Raw genomic sequence first — 16,704 nt, forward strand, 5'->3', positions numbered from 1 at the left:
CTTTGGCTGCATGTCTATTGCCAACACCAGAGCTTGCTGTGTCACCGTTGGCAGGAGTTTTCCGTAGTTCCCGTAGTCTGTCTCTTACTCTCTGCATGAGAGCGGACTTAACTGTCCTTACTTATCCCGACTTTTTGTTTGTCACAGTTCTTTGCCGACAAAATGCTCTGAGTGCAAGACGGTCCCCATATCTCATGATATACTGTCCTAACTCCTCATCAGTCATAATATCTATGACGTTGATGTCGATCTGAAAAAAGCAGGGCAAATGTCAAAAACGTTTGAAAAACGAAATTACCATACCAGGTAGAGAAAGCTAGCAAAATGAGGCTAACGAAGTATTTCTAACGTTATGTGGCTAAAGTTAACATTTTACCTTCAGAGCATGCAATGAGTTAACGGCGGGATCATTTACCTTATCATCTTTTAGTTGGTTGATGATACTATCAGGTATATTTCGCGTTTTCAGGAAAGTGAATATATCCACCTCATTCTTTCTAATAAAATGAGCTTAATGGTCTTTTGCCAGCTCTGGAAGCTGAAGTTACCTGAAAGAGTTTCTCGTGCGCACGCGAAACTTTCTCGTGCCCACAGGATAGTTTCTGGTGCGCACCAGAACCTTAAAGATTTTTCTTTTTTTTGCCCATGTCCCCTTAGGGGCTCCGTAGTCTACTGCAGTTGTGCCACATGTGAAAAATATAATTGAGTCCTGAGTTTAAAGTCAGAATTCTGACATGAGTGAAAAAACATATATTCTCAAAATCTCAATGTTATTACCTGGTTAAAAGTTGAATAAATCAAATAAAAATCCTGGAGGCTTCTCTGACTTCCCCTACCTAATCATGTGTTAACACAAGACAGTCAATGCAGAGAATGATTTTGACCTATAACACCTGCATCAACCACAGAGTACAAAATAGTAATGTCTTGCAAGATGAAAGTTTCTAACCTTAAAGGCAATGACGAACATCTGTATATAATACAATGATAATGAGAAACATAAAACAGACATTTACTTGGATTGATTTATTTTATTGATTTATTATTATTATTATTATTATTATTTTATAATCTGCACAAAAAACTCACAGTGTTGACATTTTAAGCAGCACAGTGGATCACACAAATTGAGTCCCTCAATTCAGTATACATTATTTAACACTGATTGATTTAAAACTTCATATGCTGTAAGGCTGGACCATGCATACTGACATGAGACTGCAGCTACTGTATGGAGGGCTATCAGGTGATGGCAGCCATATTGGAGTCTTCAGCTCTTGACAACAGTGGCTGTGAACAGCTGATTGTGTTTCTAAACTTATGGCTCAGCTGTCTCAACAGAATTGAAGAGACATGGTTAATTTCGTAATAACGTTGCTGTATATTTACACACCCGTGACTTTTTCAGGTATCTCTCCTTTAATAGCCCAGCTGTTATATATTTAACTATTATTTGCACTCAACTTCCAAGATGGCACAACTTCCAAGATGGCACCAGATGTAGTTGAGATTCCTGATGGAACTGCAAAGCCTCTGTCAGATAATTTCATCAAAAAATCCCAAAAAATATAAATAATAATATATCGAATAAACCAACATCTCTGTAAGGTCAATGGATAAAAACGTATCTCCAAACTCATACTGTCCTAGTCACACTCATTTGTTTCATTTTTTCTTTCTGATATTATGATTTTTGCATATGATTACACACACATATAATAGCACATTAAATAAAATTTTTACTCCAGTCTGACCTTTCAAGGTTTACATAATGTGACAATTTGGTCCACTAACATTAGGACCCTATCAGTTTTAATGTGCCTGCTAGTGAGCATCCTCATACTCTTCCTTCATTTCTTGGACAAAGCAGATATGACTATCACAGTGATAATCAACCCCCCTGCAATAAACCCGGCCATAACACACAGAGGTCGATTGTTCTTCCAACCTAAGATAAAGGAATAAAGAGCAATATGTCAGCTGATATTGTAACACAACTATGACTGAACACTAAAGTAACTTTCCAGACATCTTTTTCTCTTCACATTCACTCTCTCACTTTACTCTCTCACGCCCTCAGATCAGGGTCAGGCTGCCTTTCTAAGCATCAAATAATACATCCAACCCCTTTTCATGCAGGAGAAATTCATCATTTCCCATCAAAGTTAGTAAACTTTCAGGTTTTAGAACATAAGAGTATGGTTTAAATCCATGATTACAGTAAAACTTACAATCCAAGATGTAATTCCTGGAGGTACGTGGGCTGGGGACCTGGAAAATTAAAAAGATATGTATAAGATGAAAATGTATTGATTCCGAACAGTAGCAGGATACAGCAAAGAAAATAGATTATAAATGGTGTTGCGTGTAAATTGGAAATGCATGAATACAAGTATGAAAAAAAAACTACAGCACTATGAGGTTGTGCAAAATAACGGTGGTAGAACTTTCCGAGGCAGAATAAGATAAGAATAGATATAAAACAGCCAGTAGCAGAGTAGATTTCTGAACATTATTAGTAAAGTTTGTCATAATGAATTGAAACAATAAGACATAACCAATAAAATAACAAAAATAAGTCACCACCATAAACCTTCCATAAGTCAAATTACTGAATTAAAATGTACGAAATGCATGCTGGATTTACAGATACAGCCAATAAGACTTAACTTAAAGTCATAAATAGGAGTGAACATGATTGAACGCAATATTTCCAACCAGGTCTATTTTATATTCAATGCATAAGGTTTCACCGATATGGGTTTTTGAATGCCAATATGGATATTTATTGATTGAAGCTGCCGATAGTCAATATTTTGTGCTGATATGCAACATTTTTTAATTCGACGCTTTCATGCTTATTTATTCAACTTTATTCTTGTCAGGGTGGAAAACAGCATTTAGACCATGTGACACTAAAACACTCCATTGAAACCCAGGATAAAATAATAATAAACATATTCCTGCATACTTCAATCCAATCAAAATGTCTCATTAGAATGAATTCAGGTTAAGGGCTTCCCATAGACAACCACTGCAGCATTGATCAGTTCTACAATTAATCAAACTGCATCATATCCATCATATCAGAGGTGGACAACACTGACTGCACCAGATCACATTTTTTATAAAATGACAATATCAGTCCCGATATACCATGTTATCTGGTTGATATACTGTATAAGGTTGAGTAAACTGAGTCAGTACCGGGAAACGACGAGGTCCAACAAGCCTCTCGACCTCATTGAATGCAATTTTGTTGCGGTTACAGTCCTGGAAGTGGCCTTCATGGAACACAGAGTCCACAGTGAGGATGACGTCCAGCCGGTTCACATGCCTGCTGCTGTCACCTACAAAACTGTCAGGATTGATGGTGTGATGCATCACCACCAGGATCACCTGTTTATCATCTGTCAACATAGAGAGAACACAGCTGAATGAATGGAAAACAAGATGAAACTTTAAAGGGGAAATGAGTGAGCATTGTTGATCAATACCAATGACTTTCCAGCCTTTACTCTGTGTTGGAACTAAACCTCCCCACCCATTGGAGTTTCTACACACTCTCAAACTCCCAATCAAACCGACCCATCACTGGCTGTATAGAAAAGAAAATATAAAACTTAAAAATATCAATATATATGTAATATATAAGAAATGAATTGGAATATGAAGAATATGAAGAAAACAGATATGTTAATTTACAGCACATTATGTGCAAATGCATACTGTGTTCACGTTAGCAGGTCTACATAAGGCCATACATATACAGAAAGTGTCTAGGTGTTAAAAAAAACAAAAACGATTCACCTTATCAAATATATTCAATTTACAGATGTAGATAACATGGACAGAACAGGTAAATTTGGATATGTGCATCACTAGCTGTTCACCTTATCAAAAACTCCAGATGGAGGAACCAAATGTGCATTGTTGTCTGCACTTTATTATACATTACATAATGTGCAAACAATCCATGTCTTGCACACTTTCTGGAGTATAGCTATACAATCAGTCATATCAGATCCATAATGTATTCTAATGCATGTCTTAATGAACATGATCTAATTGACATGATTTTCTGATCTTCATAATGTATAGGCCTACTAGTCACCTGATCAATATTTTCAATTTTTTTAAGGAAGGAGGGAGGGAAGGATTTAATTAATTAGTTAATGATGGATGGATGGATGGATGGATTTATACAACAGGAGGATTTCCTACCTGGAATCTTTTCCATGGCCTCGCTGATGTCAGTCCCGACTCGTGAGACGACAGGACAGAAAGCCAGATAGTAGTCGCAGTCGTCAGGTGAGAACACCTCAACCTGTCCAATGGCTTTAAGCTTCCTAATGAAGACATCATGAGCCCCCAGTGTTTTCCCAGTCAGAATGGTGTTGAACCTCTTCATTGGACCTATTGAGATTGAGAAATATATGTAAGTCATCATTCATCTGTAAGTTTCACATAGCCACAACTCCAGCTCAAACAACAGTGGAAGAGGACTAGGGCCACATGTGAAAGATTTTAATTCTGAGATTAATCTCAGAACTTGAATTTTTCACGTGGCCCTAATTCTCTTCCACACACCTTTTTACACACGTTTTGTTTCAGTTGCCATTTGTCATTCCCACCTGCTGAGGGCGATATTGCCCATCTCTAGCGTTAAAGGGGTATTACGTAATTATGATTTTATCGACTGCTATTGCAACAACATTGAAAGAACATATATGTCTCTGTCTCATTATATCCTATGTATTTATGTTTTGTAACATTATATTTATAGTTATATTTATTGATATGTATATCACAGATTTCATATTTAGTAATCTATATTTCAGTAGGAAATCAATAAGGGACTGTTCGTTATTTATGAGAGGGGGGTGGTGCAAAACGGGGGAGGCACGTCAAATAATTTTTTAAGCACTGGGGAGGGACTTATGTTTTTTATTTTGGCTTTAAGGGAGGGACATACAACTTTAAATGGTTGTACTTAGGTGGTACAGCTTCGACTACAACTGACACTGGCATAGTTAAGTGGTGTATATGGTAAGGGTTATATACAAAAATATTTACTGTAAATAGTAGTATGTTCTTGTAGCTTACTGGTTAAAACGCATACATTGTAACTGCAACGTTTGCGGTTCGAATCCAGTAATGGACTTCTGTTGTATGTTGCCCCCAATCTCTCTCTCTCTCCCTATATTTTTCTTGTCTTTGAACGTTGAACGTTCACATTTAGGTGGGTGGTCATGCATTTTCCCCCAGTCACTCAGGGAGGCTCAAGGAAAAATATTTGTAGCTCCGGGGAGGGTCAAGATAAAAAAAACACTAAAAAGTCACACCCCAGCCACCACCACCCCCCCCCCCACCCCCCCACCCCCCCTCATAAATAACGAGCAGTCCCTAACAACTTTAATACTACTACTACTTTATTAACACTAAATCCATAGGCCTACATGTCAGATACTTCCCACTCACACAGTCTAGCCACAGTCTAACATGTTGAAATTGCTGGTTGCGCATGTTCATATAACTTTATATTCTACTTTCATTGCTTTTATTTTTTTTATTGCTAATTTTATATTCTATTTCTGGCCTTATATTGTATTTTTCTACTGAGTCCTATTAGTTTTGCTGCTGCAATGACCCAAGTATAAATTAAACATATCTTATAATATCTTAAATCTTGTAGGTATTGTGAGTGTATCCTGAAACAGCAGCGTGTGTAGAAAGAGTAAGATATGTAGGAAATGTGGATGTTGTGGATGTACAGAAACAGTAGACAGGCTTCCTCACCAGTAGCTCCGCCTTGGTTCATCACTCTGAGGGAGAGACAGAAAGAGAAAGCAGTTTTTGTAGCTACAAGTGATCACATCAGCAAATCTATAATCCATCACCCCGACCTCCACAGTGTAACAACATCAGATGCACTATTTCAGATTAGGACCTGTTTCTAGTCGTATCGCGTTCATGTCATTCTTTCGTGGTGGGAAAACATATTTCTCTCACTTTTCGTGCACAGAGCATGTAATTGCATTTTAACAGATTGTGCTTCAATTTCAGGAGATCAGGTCGATCTGTCTATGATTGCACAACTTGAGTCAAATGCCCTTTGCACTTTTCCATCATAGAAATATAATCATATAAATAAAGTGAGGCTATTTTCAAAGACTAGTTAGACCTATTTTAACTGTCTCATGAATACCAAGGACACTATTAAAGAACATTTAGGAGGCATATAACCTATATTTTCTATCCCAGTGATACTCCATAACATTGATACACAGGCAATATTTTACAGGCAAGAAGTTTTGAGATGTTTACTCACACAGTAGACTGATAATTTCTTGGTGCTACCTCCGGCATGTCAGTCCCCCAGCTGGTTTACAGGAAACCCGTACCAGCTCCGCTATATATATACCAGCGTGTAACACTTTCACTTTTGCTTTCGCACACTAAACAGTGGGGGGTGGAGCGGCGGTATTTCTAAAGGGATTATGCTATGACTGCAGCAGAAGGAGGGTGATAGAGCTAGCGTTAGTGCGGGGAGGGGACAAATAAGGGTGAAGTAGACGATAAGTGCATTTCTGCACTCCGTTTTTGCAGCTAGGGGTGTTTTGCCAAAATATGTATCCCCTAAAAATCTGTTTCCCCCTGGCGGTGTGTCTTTGCCTCAATTTCACGGCATGGAAGAAAATAAAAACATTCCAGGATTGATTTTATTTTTTTCCATGTCATTTCTATTTTATTGGATAATTTACATGAAAAAACTGCAAAAAATCAGATTTTACAAAATCTGACTTTTTAAGCAGGATGTAATGGAAGGCAATCAACCTAAAATAAGTTTATTGGGAATGACTGTTGTTAACTGTCACTGTGTTATTTTTGTATTGTTTTGTTTTGAAAAACATTACATTATCCACCTTTTTAGGCTGACATAAATCTTTATGACATAAATTCATAGGAAATAGCAAACAGCTGTCATTTATGAGGATCGGGTCTTTTTTATTTTTGTTTACAACTATACTACTGATTATGTTTTTAACTTCATGTGAGATGAACGACAGTTTCGAGATCAGCCAACATCTTATTTATCACAGTGAGTTGAAGTTATGGTGTATGGAAGAATCTGATCTAGGATCTGCCAGTTAGATCCTACCAGGACCCGCCCCTTGTCCCAGTACTGCTGAATGATGCTGCGTTCAGGGTTAGCTCGTAAACTTCTACTACCGAGTCGGGAAATGTTAAATACGATTCGTTGGTGCATTCAAGTGCTTTTGGTCGAAAATAATAGCAAAACGGATCATGTAAAAAAAAAGCTTATAGTTTTTCCTGTGACTGTTGTTTCATAATAGTAATATAGTGGCACAGAGTTGCTTTGTGCTGCAGTGGCAAAACATACTCTCAAAATCTCAATGGGATTACCTGGTTGAATAAAAGTTTAATAAATCAAATAAAAATTCTGGAGGCTTCTCTGACTTCCCCTGCCTAATCATTTAGTGTGTTAACACAAGACAGTCAGGCCATGCAGAAAATGATTGAGCCATAACTCCTGCATTAACCACAGAGCAAAGTACAAGTAACGTCTTGCAAGATGAAAGTTTCTAACCTTTGTACACAATGACAGACATCTGTCCGTAATACAATGATAATGACAAACATAAAACAGACATTTACTTGGATTGATTTATTCACATTTCTGTTTGTTTTTGTTTTCCAAAAAATGAAAAAAGAAATCTGTACAAAAAACTCACAATGTTGACATTTTAAGCAGCACAGTGCATCACACAAATTGAGTCCCTCAATTCAGTATACATTATTTAACACTGATTGATTTAAAACTTCATATGCTGTAAGGCTGGACCATGCATACTGACATGAGACTGCCGCTACTGTATGGAGGGCTATCAGGTGATGGCAGCCATATTGGAGTCCTCAGCTATTGACAACAGTGGCTGTGAACAGCTGATTGTGTTTCTGAACTTATAGCTCCGCTGTCTCAACAGAATTGAATGGACATGGTTCATTTATTTGCTGTTTTTGACTGAGAACTGATCATTTCATCACTGATACATCTAACAGATTTTCTGCTTAGATAATAACAGCTTGTTAGTTAGCTAGTATCTGAGCTCAGCTATCACTGGCTTGTTGTTAACACATCTGATGTGTACAATAGCTAATGCAGTGGCTAATATAAGTTAGCTTGCTGACTGGTTAGCCGGCTTAAAGCCAAAAAACAACTGTTTGTTCAGGTTAACTGAGCTGACTCTTCTCAAGCTACAACTCATTCACTTGAAGCTATAACGTTGCTGTATATTTACACACCCGTGACTTTTTCAGGTATCTCTCCTTTAATAGCCCAGCTGTTATATATTTAACTATTATTTGCACTCAACCAATCATTTAATGGACTTCCAAGATGGCACCAGATGTGGTTGAGTTTCTGATGCAACTGCAAAGCCTCTGTCAGATAATTTCATCAAAAAATCCCAAAAAATATAAATAATAATATATCGAATAAACCAACATCTCTGTAAGGTCAATGGATAAAAACGTATCTCCAAACTCATACTGTCCTAGTCACACTCATTTGTTGCATTTCTTTTTCTGATATTATGATTTTTGCATATGATTACACATGCATAGAATAGCACATTAAATACAATTTTTACTCCAGTCTGACCTTTCATGGTTTACATAATGTGACAATTTGGTCCACTAACATTAGGATCCTCATACTCTTCCTTCATTTCTTGGATGAAGCAGATATGACTATTAGATAGATAATCAACCCCCCTGCAATAAACCCGGCCATAACACACAGAGGTCGATTGTTCTTCCAACCTAAGATAAAGGAATAAAGAGCAATATGTCAGCTGATATTGTAACACAACTATGACTGAACACTAAAGTAACTTTCCAGACATCTTTTTCTCTTCACATTCACTCTCTCACTTTACTCTCTCACTCCCTCAGATCAGGGTCAGGCTGCCTTTCTAAGCATCAAATAATACATCCAACCCCTTTTCATGCAGGAGAACTTCATCACTTCCCATCAAAGTTAGTAAACTCTTTTCAGGTTTTAGAACATAGGAGTGTGGTTTAAATCCATGATTACAGTAAAACTTACAATCCGAGATGAAATCCCTGATGGTACACAGGCTGGGATCTGGAAAATTAATAAAAATATATGTATAAGATTAAACTTTATTGATTGCTGTGGGGAAATTGGGCCGCTATTGCAGCAAATAGTAATAGGATACAGCAAAGAAAATAGATTATATATCAGAGTATATTTTATATTCAATGCATAAGGTTTCACCGATATGGGTTTTTGAAGGCCAATACCGATATTTATGCATTGAAGCTGCTGATAGACAATATTTTATGCTAATATGCAATAATTTTTAATTCAACCCTTTTCATACAAAAAAATTCCAAACTATTTGGGCGTCCTCTGCACAGCTGTGCGTTTCTTCTAAGGTGCTTGTGATTGCAGGAACGAGCATGTCCATGTATAAGTAGGTTCACCAAGCACTACTTTAGACTAATTTGCTTTAATCTTTCTTTATTTTCATGAAGCTCAGCAAGTAAAACATTCAAGAGCTAACAAAATGTTTTGCATCTGCTTCCTCAAGTGCATTCTGTTTGTTCTGGAACATTTTACTTGCTTTACTTGCTGAAAATAACAAAAGATTAAAGCAAGTTAGTTTAAAGGAGTGTGCAGTGAATTTACTTATATGTGGACAGTAGTCAGTTTCCCACAGAATTGTATTCTTGTCAGGGTGGAAAAGCCTCTTAAACAGCATTTAGAACTACCTTAGATCAAACTGCATCATATCCATCATATCAGAAGTCAATAACACTGACTGCACCAGATCCCATTTTTAATAAAAGGACAATATATATATTATATATAATATAAATATAACATGACAATATAATAATAGATGATAATATATGACAATATATATATATAACATGATATCCCATATACCATGTTATCTGGTTGATATATTAGGTCAGTTAACTGAGTCAGTACCAGGGGAGGGGGGAGGTCCAGCAAGCCTCTCGACCTCATTGAATGCAATTTTGTTGCGGTTACAGTCCTGGAAGTGGCCTTCATGGAACATAGAGTCCACAGTGAGGATGACGTCCAGCCGGTTCACATGCCTGCTGCTGTCACCTACAAAACTGTCAGGATTGATGGTGTGATGCATCACCACCAGGATCACCTGTTTATCATCTGTCAACATAGAGAGAACACAGCTGAATGAATGGAAAACAAGATGAAACTTTAAAGGGGAAATGAGTGAGCATTGTTGATCAATACCAATGACTTTCCAGCCTTTACTCTGTGTTGGAACTAAACCTCCCCACCCATTGGAGTTTCTACACACACCCAAACTACCAAACAAAGTGACCCATCACTGGCTGTATAGAACAGCAAATGTAAAACTTTCATGAACTTTTTTTTGGCTGAGTAATGTTGATTTGATCTTGTAGGAATATACGAATGAAAAGTATGGCAAAAAGTGTAAATCATACAGCGATAAAGTAAACAAAACAATGAAAATATGTACATATGAAAATATACCAAAAATATGACATGCAAAAATTACAAAAATATCAATATATATGCAATATATAAGAAATTAATGGAATATGAAGAAAACAGATATGTGAATTTACAGCACATTATGTGCAAATGCATACTGTGTTCACATTAGCAGGTCTACACAAGGCCATACATACACAAAAAGTGTCTAGGTGTTAACAACAAAATAAACAATTCACCTTATCAAATATATTCAATTTACAGATGTAGATAACATGGACAGAACATGTAGATTTTGATATGTGCATCACTAGCTGTTCACCTTATCAAAAACTCCAGATGGAGGAACCAAATGTGCATTGTTGTCTGCACTTTATTATACATTACATAATGTGCAAACAATCCATGTCTTGCACACTTTCTGGAGTATAGCTCATAACAATCCATACCAGATCCATAATGCATTGTATTCTAATGCATGTCTTAATGTACAAGGTCTAATTTACATGATATTCTGATCTTCATAATGTATAGGCCTACTAGTCACCTGATCAATATTCAGTTATGATCAGTTTTTTAATAATCAGTTTTTTTTAAGGAAGGAGGGAGAGAAGAATCGAATTAATTAATGATGGATGGATGGATGGATGGATGAATAGATGGATGGATGGATGGATGGATGGATGGATGGATAGATGAATGGATTGATGAATAGATGGACAGATGGATTTATACATCAGTCGATTAAACAGCTCTTACAGGAGGATTTCCTACCTGGAATCTTTTCCATGGCCTCGCTGATGTCAGCCCCGGGTCGTGTGACGATAGGACAGAAAGCCAGATAGTAGTCACAGAGGTCAGGTGAGAACACCTCAATCTGGCCAATGGCTTTAAGCTTCCTAATGAAGACATCATGAGCCCCCAGTGTTTTCCCAGTCATAATGGTGTTGAACCTCTTCATTGGACCTATTGAGATTGAGAAATGTATGTAAGTCATCATTCATCTGTAAGTTTCACATAGCCACAACTCCAGCTCAAACAACAGATCTGGGTCTGGAGAAATTCTCACCATATGGGATAACATGGTAAACATGGTAAAAAGGTGTGTGGACGAGGATTAGGGCCACATGTGAAAAAGTTAAATTCTGAGATTAATCTCCGAATTCTGAGTTTAAAATCAGAATTATGACTTTATTCTCAGAATCTCACAATGACTTTCTGAGAATAATCTCAGAACTTGAATTTTTCATGTGGCCCTAATCCTCTTCCACACCTTTTTACACACGTTTTGTTTCAGTTGCCATTTGTCATTCCCACCTGCTGAGGGCGATATTGCCCATCTCTAGCGTTAAAGGGGTACGTAATTATGACTTTTATCGACCTCTATTGGTGACCAATAGGAATTGCAACAACACTGAAAGAACAAATATCTCTCTGTCTCATTATATCCTATGTATTTATGCTTTGTAATATTATATTTATAGTTATATTCATATATGTACATCACAGATTTCATATTTAGTAATCTATATTTCAATAGGAAATCAATACTAAGTGACAACTTTAATACTAATAGCCTATTAACAGCTTTCACTAAATCCTACATGTAAGATACTTTCCACTCACACAGTCTACCTAACATGTTGAAATTGCTATTTTCATTGCTTTTATTGTTTTTATTGTTAATTTTATATTCTATTTCTGGCCTTATATTTTATTTTTCTAGTTTATAGAGTCCTATTAGTTTTGCTGCTGCAATGACCCAAGTATAAATGAATCTTAAATTGGAAAAGGAGGTTGCGCTTCAACAATGGGATTCTCAGTGGAGTGCTAAACCCAAAATCCAGAGCATGTTCCAAAAACTATGAAAAGGTAGCACATCTCAAATTTCCAAGTCAAGGAGGACAAAATACTAATATTTCACTTATTTATTTGGCTCACATCACAATAGAAAAACGCTTATGCGTTTTGGCACAGAGCCTTCTTCAGAGCGTTTGAGCTATACAGGTTCAATTTGGTAATATACACAAGTGCAGAGTTAATACACAGCTGGGAGTTGGACCCAATTATTTAGGAACCAATCATTTTTCTTATCCCATGGTTCTAGATACAAGGACCAATCACAATATGAAGCTTCACAAAACACTGTTTCTGGCCATCACTATTAAGACCATACACTAGATGGCAACAAAGGGACATAGATTAAACAGTCTTAACTTAAAAAGCATTTTAAGCTGTAGTCATCATTAAGGCCATTTGGTGTCATAGTATTGAGTGTGTATATCCAGAACATTTCTCTCTGGGCCAGTTTCTTCAAAACATCACCTCCTCTTGTGGGCATCATGACTTTTTCAGTCCCACAGAATTTGAATGAAGAGGGTGAACCATGATTTGCTTCAGCATAATGTTTTGCAATTGCATAATCCATATTGCCTGTACAGATTGCAGTTTTGTGCTCCGATATTCGTTGTTTAAGGGGTCATTTGGTTTGTCCAACGTATGCTAGACCACAGGGACATGATAACATGTAAACCACGAGTAGACTTACAGTTTATAAATTCCCGAATAGGAATTTTCCTCCCAGTGTGAGGATGATTGAACGATTTCGTATTTGTTGTATTGTTGCAGCAGGCACAGTTACCTTAATGATGACTACAGCTTAAAATGCTTTTTAAGTTAAGACTGTTTAATCTATGTCCCTTTGTTGCCATCTTTGTTGCCATCTAGTGTATGGTCTTAATAGTGATGGCCAGAAACAGTGTTTTGTGAAGCTTCATATTGTGATTGGTCCTTGTATCTAGAACCATGGGATAAGAAAAGTGATTGCTTCCTAAATAATTGGGTCCAACTCCCAGCTGTGTATTAACTCTGCCCTTGTGTATATTACCAAATTGAACCTGTATAGCTCAAACGCTCTGAAGAAGGCTCTGTGCCTCTGTGTAAGCGTTTTTCTATTGTGAGCCAAATAAATAAGTGAAATGTTAATATTTTGTCCTCCTTGACTTTTTGAGAAATTTGAGATGTGCTACCTTTTCATAGTTTTTGGAACATGCTATAAATGAATCTTATCTTATAATATCTTAAATCTTGTAGGTATTGTGAGTGTATCCTGCAACAGCAGCATGTGCAGAAAGAATAAGATATGTAGGAAATGTGGATGTTGTGGATGTACAGAAACAGTAGACAGGCTTCCTCACCAGCAGCTCCACCTTGGTTCATCACTCTGAGGGAGAGACAGAAAGAGAGAGCATTCTTTGTATACAAGTAATGACATCAGTTGAAGGCAAATCCACCACTCCCTCCACAGCGTAACAACGCTCTATGAACCAGTAATCCCTTAAAATACCCATACATTTACATTAACTCACCCCTTAAATCCCTTTAAAATTAGTTAAAGGAATAGTTCACCCAGAAATGAAAATTCTGTCATCATCTACTCACCCTCATGCCAAATGAAACACAGGTGAAATTTGTTAGTCCATATAACACACAGGGAGGTTGCTAGCACAACTTCGTAGCAGCCTTCTTCAAAACAACTGAAGTCAATGGGGACCTGTTCTTTAGAGTTCCAAAACAAAAACAGCCAAACAATCACACTGTGAATAGAAAGACCTATACACCATGATTTGTTGCAAATCAATCAGCTGTAGTTAAGATTTGCACTAAATTATGGTGTAAATATAGGTCTTTTTGGAACTCTGAAGAACTGGTCCCCACTGACTTCAGTTGTTTTGGAGAAGGCTGCTATGGAGTTGTGCTGGCAACCTCCCTGTGTGTTATATGGACAAATTTCACCTGTGTTTCAACTGGCATGAGGGTGAGTAGATGATGACAGAATTTTCATTTTTGGGTGAACTATTCCTTTAAGGGAGTTATTAATGGAGGAGACCCCATCAGAACCACCTTAAACACCCTTTCATGTTTGACTGCTTACTTTCTAATTGAATGTAAAATTCAGGGAGATTAATTAATTTCCACTTAATAACTCTGTAAACCATGCACAAAAGGCATGAAAAATCCCTTAATTTCTAGTGTCTCCACGAACCAACCCATGAATAAATCCCTTATAAACCCATGATGCTGACCTTACTTTTTTAAGCTATGTTATTTTTAATGGATAATTAATGTTTATGTAATGAGAAATTAAGGACATTTCAGGGATAAAATTAAGGGATTTTGGTTTCGTAGTGATGTCAGACCCACTATTTCAGATGTCTAGTCGTGCCACCATAGCCACCTTCATGTAATACTTTCAAAATGTATTTCTCTCACTTTTCGTGCACAGAGCATGTATTTGCATTTTAACAGATTGTGCTCATTTCATGAAATTTCAGGTCGATCTCTCTATGATTGCACAACTTGAGTCAAATGCCCTTGTGCTTTTCCATCTTATAAAATAAAGTAAGGCTATTTCCAAAGACTATATTTTAACTGTCTCATGAATACCAAGGACACTATTAAAGAGGAGGCATATAACCTAGGAGGCATATAACCTAGGCTATATTTTTTATATTATTTTTTTAGCACTGGGGGTATGTTCTCCCCATGCTTTCGATGCCCAGTGCCCAGGTGGGCTATCTCGTGAAAAAGGGCCTTTCTGTGTGGAGTTTGCATGTTCTCCCCGTGCTCACCTGGTAGTCCAAGTGATATGTGAAAATGATGTTCACTTTCTCATAAAAGCATGAAACTTGGTATACTTGTACAGTTTGGGGCCCTGAACATTTTCAGAAATGGAGCCATCGCAAAAACGCCTCATGGCGGCCATTTTACTTTCCGCCATAACCAAATTATGTATTTTGCATCATATCTCCTGAACCACACATGATAACACAGAAAAGGTGTGAAAATGTCTATCCCTATGTTTTCATGGTCAAAGATTACAATGATACCATATACAACATCATAAACTGTTCAGGTGAATAGTTAATGGTGAATTCAGTGACGTTGTGAGAAGGAAATCACAGTATCTGAGAATCTAGGCTAGACTTTATAATATCATGTCTGTTGCATGCATGTTGTGTAGAGTTTTAAAAGCTTAATCCATTTGTTCATTAACCCTGACAATACAGTGACTGTAAAGAGTAGAACAATATTCAATATGACCTTAGCAACTTAGCTTAAAAAGACACAAAGATTTACTTCAAAAAATTTATTTCAGAAACACGTTTGTTTGATTGTTTTGTTGTTGTTGTTGAACCTATTCTTCACTGTCTCCTTCACAGTCTCCTCCACATTGACACAGAGCTTTGTACTTTAAGGAGGTTTTTTTGCATTTGCAATGCCCCCATTACCCACCTAAAATACGTGTACTGGGAATGGCTGTTGTTAACTGTTATACTGTTATTTTTGTTTTGTTTTGTTGTGAAAAACAAAATCTTTATGACATAAATTCATAGTATACATAATAGGCAATAGCAAACAGCTGTCATTTATGAGGATAGGGTATTTTTTATTTTTATTTACAACTATATTACTGATTCTGTTTTTAACTTCAGGTGAGATGAATGACAGTTTCGAGATCAGCAAACATTTTATTTATCACAGTGAGTTGAAGTTATGGTGTATAGAGGAATCTGATGTAGGATCGGCCCGTTAGATCCTACCAAGACCCGCCCCTTGTCCCAGTACTGCTGAATGATGCTACCTTTAGGGTTGGCTCGTAAACTTCTACTACCCAGCCGGGAAGTCTTAAATAGCCTAAATAGCCTATAGTTGGTGCATTCAAGTGCTTTTGGTCGAAAATAATAACAAAATGGATCATGGTTTTTCCTGTGACTGCGCATTAGGCATGTAATTAATGTTTTAATTCATTTATAAAACAAAAATGTCTGACAAATAAATGTTAAGCAAAGATGAAAAACAGATGCATACAAGCATATTAATTATTTACATGGGCTGCCAGACAGTAACCTTGTGCAATCTGGATCGGAATTATACAGATTTTCCAATTCAATTTCTTTGCAATCCAGGATCAGACTAATGATTTTGTGTCACTTTTAACAGATGGAATCCCTCTGATCTACCACAAGATCAAGATTACAGAATCCAAACTTCCACTCTTTAAATAGACATCTGTTAGACAAATAATCTTACAACATTTTATATAAGAGGGAACTAGATATTACTATCTTCATGATGTATAT

The 16,704-nt window shown here is 36.8% G+C and overlaps 2 protein-coding genes across 2 annotated transcripts; both read right to left on the reverse strand.

Annotated features, from left to right (window-relative positions):
• Positions 1-1,682: 1,682 nt before the first annotated feature.
• Positions 1,683-6,385, reverse strand: LOC144542741 (uncharacterized). Its single transcript, XM_078289793.1, has 6 exons — positions 6,332-6,385; positions 5,800-5,825; positions 4,225-4,416; positions 3,208-3,410; positions 2,232-2,271; positions 1,683-1,948 (listed from the first exon to the last, which is right to left on the reverse strand). The coding sequence occupies exons 1-6, from the start codon at positions 6,367-6,369 to the stop codon at positions 1,851-1,853; spliced, it is 597 nt and encodes a 198-aa protein (XP_078145919.1). The 5' UTR covers positions 6,370-6,385; the 3' UTR covers positions 1,683-1,850.
• Positions 6,386-10,025: 3,640 nt separating this feature from the next.
• On the reverse strand, positions 10,026-13,778 carry LOC144542786 (uncharacterized). The gene is made up of 3 exons (XM_078290061.1): positions 13,759-13,778; positions 11,336-11,527; positions 10,026-10,249 (listed from the first exon to the last, which is right to left on the reverse strand). Exons 2-3 carry the CDS (start codon positions 11,520-11,522, stop codon positions 10,026-10,028), a joined length of 411 nt encoding a protein of 136 aa, XP_078146187.1. The 5' UTR covers positions 11,523-11,527; positions 13,759-13,778.
• Between the last annotated feature and the right edge of the window lie 2,926 nt (positions 13,779-16,704).

Source organism: Centroberyx gerrardi, chromosome 18 (genome assembly GCF_048128805.1).
Source record: "Centroberyx gerrardi isolate f3 chromosome 18, fCenGer3.hap1.cur.20231027, whole genome shotgun sequence".
Lineage (NCBI taxonomy): Eukaryota > Metazoa > Chordata > Actinopteri > Beryciformes > Berycidae > Centroberyx > Centroberyx gerrardi.

Coding starts and splice junctions, on each gene's coding strand:
- LOC144542741 (XM_078289793.1), bottom strand. CDS start 6,369: ATGCCGGAGGTAGCACCAAGAAATTATCAGTCTACTGT. Junction 5,826..6,331: donor AGAAATTATCAGTCTACTGT/GTGAGTAAACAT, acceptor TCTCTCCCTCAG/AGTGATGAACCAAGGCGGAG. Junction 4,417..5,799: donor GAACCAAGGCGGAGCTACTG/GTGAGGAAGCCT, acceptor CAATCTCAATAG/GTCCAATGAAGAGGTTCAAC.
- LOC144542786 (XM_078290061.1), bottom strand. CDS start 11,522: ATGAAGAGGTTCAACACCATTATGACTGGGAAAACACTGGGGGCTCAT. Junction 10,250..11,335: donor GGCCATGGAAAAGATTCCAG/GTAGGAAATCCT, acceptor CTATGTTGACAG/ATGATAAACAGGTGATCCTG.